An 8,274-nucleotide genomic window follows, 5' to 3' on the forward strand; every position below is an offset into this window, starting at 1 on the left:
GACAGGAAGTCACTCCGGGTGACTTCACAGTAAACGCCTTRGGGAAAACAACCAGCTTTAACCAATGGCTGTACTGGAAAGACAGCGTCGCCCCGTCCACAGACTCAAGAGATACAACGTAAATAAAGGAAAGCCCGGCGTCAGACACCAAGAGTCTCAAAAGAAAGAGCACAAGCCAAAACCCATTTGTTTTCCTATAAAGAGGTATGAAGATATAKGAGAGCTCTTCAAGGCCAAACTCAGTCTCTGTACGTCTTTATTGAGAGTACAGTTACACCTGGTGATGCCGTGATGAAGTCTGATTCAAGGAGAGGTACAAGAGGCCCAGTCTTGTACCACCAAATGGTTAGCACCACTGGCCCAGTCTTGTACCACCAAATGGTTAGCACCACTGGCCCAGTCTTGTAACACAATCATGGTTAGCACACTGGCCCAGTCTTGCCCACCAAATGGTTAGACCACTGGCCCAGTCTTGTACCACCAAATGGTTAGCACCACTGGCCCAGTCTTGTACCACCAAATGGTTAGCACCACTGGCCCAGTCTTGTACCACCAAATGGTTAGCACCACTGCCAGTCTTGTACACCAAATGGTTAGCACCACTGGCCCAGTCTGGTACCACCAAATGGTTAGCACCACTGGCCCAGTCTTGTACCACCAAATGGTTAGCACCACTGGCCAGTCTGTACCACCAAATGGTTAGCACCACTGGCCCAGTCTTGTACACCAAATGGTTAGCACCACTGGCCCAGTCTTGTACCACCAAATGGTTAGCACACTGGCCCAGTCTTGTACACCAAATGGTTAGCACCACTGGCCCAGTCTTGTACCACCAAATGGTTAGCACCACGCAGTCTTGTACCACCAAATGGTTAGCACCCTGGCCAGTCTTGTACCACAATGGTTAGCACCACTGGCCAGTTGGATGGAATGAAAAGCCATAGCTTGAAACTTCACCTCTGTTTTCTCCTCTTACCGAGATCTTGTGGAACATGTTCAAATAATTGCCGCGTCCAAATAGCACACTACTCCCTATATAGTACACTGCTTTTGACCAGGGCCATAGGGAATAGGGTTCCATTTGAGATGCAAAATAGACTAACCAGAGTTTACATCAGAATTAGAGACTGTCTTTTTTCATCTGTGATCTGTCAGACTAAACACTGTTTTGAATAACAATTATTTTACATTTTTAAAACCAGGCTGCCAAAATGACCTTTTGCGATGGTATTTCGCCACTCGAAGGTAAAACACCTTCAGGGTTCGGAGGGGGCATACTGTAGTAGAGTGTATACTAGAAAGTGTGCACTTACAGAGGGTGGAGGGGATTCCCTGCCAATCAGAGGCGTGTTCTCACACCTGGGGGTCTGAAAGTTTGCGTTCTGGGTCCTGCGTCACAAATGAGAGGTTACTGAGGTCACGTCCTGGTTTACTGAGGTCACTTCCTGGTTACTGAGGTCACTCCTGGTTACTGTTGTCACTTCCTGCACTAGTCCTCCCTACAACAACTAGATTGCTCCCAATGATCTCTCCTTTCTCCCGAAGTGTGCACTTGTTCACTTCCCTTCATGTATATGACTGGAAAATGGAAACGCCATCTAGTATTCTAGTATCCATGCCAACATCAATCAAATGTTTTTTACAATTGTGGTGAATGAGTGCACACTTCAAGAGGAAGGAAGAGATGAATTAGATGATTGGGACTTAGCCTCAGACCCTCAGTATGTGGTCGGCGTCCACAACAACAGCACCTTGTCTGCTATATTATTGTCCTAGCGCTGGTTGTTGACTTGTTAAAGCGTTGGGCCAGTAACCAAAAGGTTGATGTGCCCTTGAGCAAAGCACTTAATGTGCTCCTGGGGTGCCGTACTAKMATGGCCGACCATGTAAAACAACACATTTCCCTGCACCTATCCGGTGCATGTGATAATCTTTTTCTTTTTTTAAATACATAATGTATTGTTTTGTATGTAGTTGTATCAGTGGTATACTTAATGGGATAAATGAATGCATAACTTAAACTTACTTGACTATTTGAAAGGTCTGCAGGCCAATTACGTTGACTGAAGTGCGTTATTGAAGTGGACGAGGAGGAGAAACATATACTGCAGTCATGATGTGTGTGGATGAAGGGTGTAAAACCTTGTAAGGCCACAGCATTAAACCATGCAGATTGATATGTGTTTCACCTTAGCCAAACACTACTGAGTATCATGCTTACCATGATCTGTAACAGCATGTGCTAGCTAGTGACTGGCAGGCAATGGGTTCCCGCTAGCMGCTAGCAGGCTAACTCACACCTAGCTGTAGCTTTACGGTAGGCCGATACCAGTCAATGTCAATTGCGTGGCTAATTGGTAGCAGGCAATAGCTAACTTGTATGGCAGGCAGGCAATGTGTAAAAGCTAACTCCGATATGGCTAGCAGGCTTACTCACATGTAGCCTAATGTATATCACTGAGCAGGCAGTGTAGCTTCACTTAGGTAACCGATAGCTAACTGATAGCAGGCAGTYTTTTGTTTATGCTAGCAGGCTAACTCACTCGCTAGCTAGCGATAATGTATGGCAGGCAATGGCGATCGCGTGGCTAACTTGAGCTTGTATAGCAGGCAGTGTGTCTATTCTGCTAGCAGTGCTAACTGACATGTGGCTAGCAGGCTAACTCACTCGCTAGCTACAATAATGTATGGCAGGCAATGGCGCTCCCGTGGCTAGCTTGTGTAGCAGGCAGTGTGTTGTTTCAGCTAGCGGCTACCGGTGGGGTGCTAACTCACATGTACTCAGTGACAGGGGCATTGCTGACAGTGTGGGCCGTAGCGGGGATGCTAGCTTCGCTGCCGTAGCTGCTACCACAGCTGTAGAGACTGGGCATGTGCACGCGGTACAGGTTATCATGAGGACCCGCCCCCCGATTGCCTTGYGCAGCAGACTCATCTTCTCCATCCTCATCATCCGTCCTTCATTGGCCAGGGCCAAGGGGAGGGGCCGGGCGAGGGGAAGTAGGGGTGAGGGGAGATGGGAGGGGAGATCCGAGAGAGACAGTGAGAGTGAGAACAGAGGAGAGAGGAGCTGATAGAGGGTCAACTCAGACTCATAGGACCCCTGAAGGAGGATAATACACCCCTCAACCCACAGATCTAGGATCAGCTTCCCCTCCCACAAACCTGACCTTTACCATTAAGTGTGGAAAATGAAAACCTGACCCAAGATCAGGGTCAAGGGGCAAGTCCACACTAAACCACCTAATCCCCTTGTATTGGTATTGTGCAACAGAGAGACACCAGGCAAGAATATCCCCAAAACACCCCCACCACCATCAACCCCCAGGCACCACCCCACCACAAAGCACAGGTGCACATCAGGTCACAGAACACTGCAGAACACTGTCAGGGGTCAAAGATCAGAAGTCAGGGGTCAGATTTGACKATTTCAGCCAATTGTAGAAGGAACCAGAGGATATCATGCAGTTTTCAGCATCATCACCATCATCCTCACCATCATCATCATCCTCATCCTCATCATCACCCTCATCAGTAGCAGCTTTGTCTCAGCAGCAGAGATATACAGCAAGAGGAAAGGAGCCAAGCTTATAGCTTATTTAGAAAGGAATCATCGGAATCGATTCTGCTGAACTGCAGGCAATGACTGACTCCCCAATCATTTGCAAGCCATTTGATTCATTCATTTCAAGCATATTTGATTCATTCATTTCAAGCATCACTTCAGGAGGAAGTGGGGTGTCAGGTAGCCGAGTGGTTAGAGCGTTGGGCCAGTAAGCCGAAAGGTTGCTATATCGAATCGCCGAGCTGACAAGGTAAAATCTGTCGTTCTGCCCCTGAACAAGGCAGTTAACCCACTGTTCCTCGGTGGCGTCATTGTAAATAAGAATTTTGTTCTTAACTGACTTGCCTCGTTACATAAAGGTTAAATAAAAAAAAAGCCTTTGATTAATTTATTTCAAGCCATTTGATTCATTCATTTCAGGTTATTTGATTCATGCATCTGAAATCTTGAGTGCACCATAAAAAATAAAATACAAAAATGTCACAAAAAATAAATAAAATCAGGTTAAAAAAATGGCCGCCGCTGGTAAACCATTTTCTGCTGTGACATACAATGATATAAAAAAACAATAGTCTACGAGAAAGAATGAAATAATCAGAGAGGACGTTGCTTATTGGGAAGTAGTGGAGTGCAGGTAAACTACACAGGATATCAAACCGTATAACTTCAGATCGGTCCTTAGATTGCAGTGAAGAGGGAAGCACTGGTTTACCGAGAAGCTTCAGCTGCTATCGCTTACACCACCAGGGGGCAGCAGTACTATTTCATCATAGGTTCTCATGCTGCCACCACTATAACGCTTCACACCACCAGGGGGCAGCAGTACTATTTCATCATAGGTTCTAATGCTGCCACACTATAACGCTTCACACCACCAGGGGGCAGCAGTACTATTTCATCATTAGGTTCTATGCTGCCACACCTATAACGCTTACACCACCAGGGGGCAGCAGTACTATTTCATCATAGGTTCTAATGCTGCCACACTAGAACGCTTCACACACCAGGGGCGCAGCAGTACTATTTCATCATAGGTTCTAATGCTGCCACACTACAACGCTTCACCCACCACAGGGGCAGCAGTACTATTTTCATCATAGGTCTATATGCTGCCACACTAAAGCTTCACACCACCAGGGGGCAGCAGTACTATTTCATCATAGTTCTAATGCTGCCACACTATAACGCTTCACACCACCAGGGGGCAGCAGTACTATTTCATCATAGGTTCTAATGCTGCCACACTAGAACGCTTCACACCACAGGGGCAGCAGTATTGATATTTCATCATGGTTTTCATGCTGCCACACTATAACGCTTCACACCACCAGGGGGCGCAGTACTATCTTCATCATAGGTTCTAATGCTGCCCAAAACTCATCCACACACAGAGGTCAAAAGCAGGACTGTGTCCTACATGAAGCACTCTGCCAGGGCCCTCTCTTCTAGAGGATAGAGACACAGGAGGAGGTCGATGAGGGCCACATAGAATCTCTGTCGCTATACAGATGTCCATTGACAATGTATTAGTAGAAATATATCAGCCACGGGCCAAACCGTCAATGACCCTTAATCTATATATGATCCGTGTTCCCATCAACTGTTACGGAAGGTACCCATCGGTCCATTCCCGAGTCACAGGTTTTTACAAATCAGAACATTGGTAGGAGAAAGGAGGAGGAGGACGAGGAGAAGAAACAGAAGGAGGGATGAAGGAGGGGACAGAAAATAACGGTGTTGAACCAATTAGAAGATGTAAAAGAAAACTGGGAGACGGGTGCATACAGACAGACGGACGAGAGAGTCTGATAGACAAACAGACAGATGCACTATACTAAACATGAAGGCTGTGTACAGTAGTAGTATTAGTTATAGTAGTAGTAGCCGCAGTAGTATTAGTAGTAGTATTAATAATAGTAGTAGTAGCAGTAGTAGTAGCAGTATTAGTAGTAGTATTAGTAGTAGTAGTAGTAGTAGCAGTATTAGTATTAGTATTAGTAGTAGTAGCAGCAGTAGTATTATTAGTAGTAGTAGCAGTAAGATCTGATTAATGTCTTAGCAGGGAATAGGACAGATGTGTGTGTTCAGGTGTGTCACCTCTTGCTCTGCCAGGTGTGTGTTCAGGTGTTTGTGTTGTGTGTTTTATGGTGTTTGTGTTGTGTGCGTTCAGGTGTGTGTTCAGGTGTGTTACCTCTTGCTCTGCCAGGTGTGTGTTCAGGTGTTTGTGTTGTGTGCGTTCAGGTGTGTGTTCAGGTGTGTTACCTCTTGCTCTGCCAGGTGTGTGGCACACTGCAGACGATGGAGGAGAACATGAGAGCTGTGACGAAGGAGAACAGCACCAGGTAGATCAGCCCCTCCACTCCATCATAACGTAGTGTACAAACAGGATGTGAAACGCGAGGGGACGGTCTAAAGTTTATACTGTTAATGGGGTCGTCCATGGTAGGGAGGCAGTTGCTTCCTAGACACTGATCCTAGAACATGTTTTGTGTTCCTGCCTATGGTTAAGATCAAGGAATCACATGGGGGTACATTGGATCCTAAGATCTGTGGTTAAAGGCAACTCTACCCGGAGCGAGTTTAATCAAGATCGTTCTCGTAAACGGTCATTTCCTATTAACTGGAAATCCCCTCAGTTACTACACTACATTTACCCCATGGATGCAAATCGCTTAACCAGTGTTCAAATTTACAGGAGTGAGGATGTATGGGTACTGAGTAGTTCTATTGCTGTGTGATGTGAACAGTGTCAAACACAGGACAAATAGCTAGATATGGAAGAATAGTGGTGTGTGTGTCTGCCAATTTGGTTCTGCATTGTGTTGTCTGCCAATGTGTGATGTGCTGCCAATGTGTGGGTCCTGACAATGTGTGTGTCTCAATGTGGTGGGTCTGACAAACTGGGTGGTCTGCAATGTGGTGGGTCTGCAATGAAGTTAGTTGTTGTTTTGTGTGTGTTCTTAGATGAAGATTAGATAATTATCGACTTAATTTGCTGGCAACACGCACACACAGACCTGTACGTACGTACAGACAGACAGACAACTTCAGGAAGAGAAAGAGCAAACAAGACTACACTGGACGAGCATCACAAACAAGAGTGAATGAAGAGAGATTACAAGCTACACTATTATCATCATACACTTCACCAGCACATATGCGAGAGAGAGAACTACTGGCAGCCCCATAGAGTTGATAGAGTAAATAGTAAAAAGTAAGAGTCATCTATCTTACTCTATTGTCGGCTCCTAGAGATAACTACTGGCAGCCCATAGAGATTAGATAGAGTACCATAGTAAAGTAGAGTGAACTTTAAGAGTAATCTATTCGTTACTTCTATGGTCCAGCCCCTAGAGATAACACAGCTAGGCAGCCTCATAGAAGTTAGATAGAGTCCTAGGAAGGATAACAAGGGTCTTAAGAGATCCTCTTCTACTATGTTGCCCTAACCTAGCGTCTAAGGAGACAGACCGTGCACACCGCTTCACGTTTCCTTTCCACTTCACCGTGAAACGAACAAGAGCTACCGGGCGAGATCAGGCATGTTTCCACGAGGCTTTTAAGTGTTCCACAACGCACTACACTTTACATCCACGTGTGGAGTGTTCTTTTCTTTTCCGTCTCCCATATCCACCTGAAGATCGCTTGTGCTTCTGAGAGAAGAAAAAAAAAATTCCTGTTTGAGAAGGTTGTGACCTCTACCTCATCCCGTGACCCCATTTAGTCTGAAAGGTCGTTAAAGAGATCCCTGTTTGACGAAATTAATAAAAAATGAAGTAAACGCATTTTTTTTTAAAGGAGAAAGTTGGTCAAAGCACTTTCCAATATCTTCATTATCAAGTTACATTTTTTAAACTAAAATTAAAACACAATCTTTATTTAAAAGTCTTTCTCTCCCGTCTTTCACGTATGATCCCACATATATCAGGATTTTTTTCCCTTTCTGAGAATTAAGGAACTAAAAAAAGGAATGACGCGGCTAAAGAGTTCCAACTCATCAATATTAAGTTCTTTTGGCACAGGTGAGCTCTCCAGTCCTTTAGTTTTAGCGAGAGTTCAACATCCCTCAGTCATACAGAGTTTATGACCCCAACAGTGTGCTCTCTCCATGTCCTTAGTTTTTTATGGAGAGTTCAAAACATCCCTCATTATAAGAAGTTATGAGCCAGCGGTTGAGCTCTCTCCATGTCCTTTACGTTACGGAGAGTTCAACATCCCTCATTAAAATATCATGAGTTATGACCTCTCCATCAGGTGAGCTCTCCCATGTCCTTTATGTTTAGGAGAGTTCACATCCTTCATTAATACAGAGTTATGAGCCCACATGGTGAGCTCTCGCTATGTCTTCTTTAGTTTAGGTAGAGTTTCAACATCTTCATTATAACAGAGTTATGAGCCACAGTGATGCTCTTCCATGTCCTTTAGTTTAGGAGAGTTTCAACATCCTCATTAAATACAGAGTTATGTAGCCCACATGTTGATAGCTTCCATGTCTTAGTTTAGGAGAGTTCAACATCCTCATTATACACGAGTTATGACTCCACAGGTGAGTTCTCTCATGTTCTGGGAACTACAAACTTCCTTCTCGTGGGAAATTCTGGTATACGGAATTCTTGATTTCAGTATATTTGGAATTCCACTCCATTGTTTCCGTTCGGTCCTGGACTCAATTATTTACATGTGCGTTAGAGCACATTAAACACACACAG

General features: G+C 44.9%; 1 protein-coding gene across 1 annotated transcript; it reads right to left on the reverse strand.

The window, feature by feature from the left end:
* Positions 1-1,200: 1,200 nt before the first annotated feature.
* Positions 1,201-6,006, reverse strand: LOC112076490 (protein tweety homolog 3). The gene is made up of 3 exons (XM_024143254.2): positions 5,828-6,006; positions 2,776-2,958; positions 1,201-1,389 (listed from the first exon to the last, which is right to left on the reverse strand). The coding sequence occupies exons 1-3, from the start codon at positions 6,004-6,006 to the stop codon at positions 1,257-1,259; spliced, it is 495 nt and encodes a 164-aa protein (XP_023999022.2). The 3' UTR covers positions 1,201-1,256.
* Between the last annotated feature and the right edge of the window lie 2,268 nt (positions 6,007-8,274).

Source organism: Salvelinus sp. IW2-2015, unplaced genomic scaffold (genome assembly GCF_002910315.2).
Source record: "Salvelinus sp. IW2-2015 unplaced genomic scaffold, ASM291031v2 Un_scaffold3790, whole genome shotgun sequence".
Lineage (NCBI taxonomy): Eukaryota > Metazoa > Chordata > Actinopteri > Salmoniformes > Salmonidae > Salvelinus > Salvelinus sp. IW2-2015.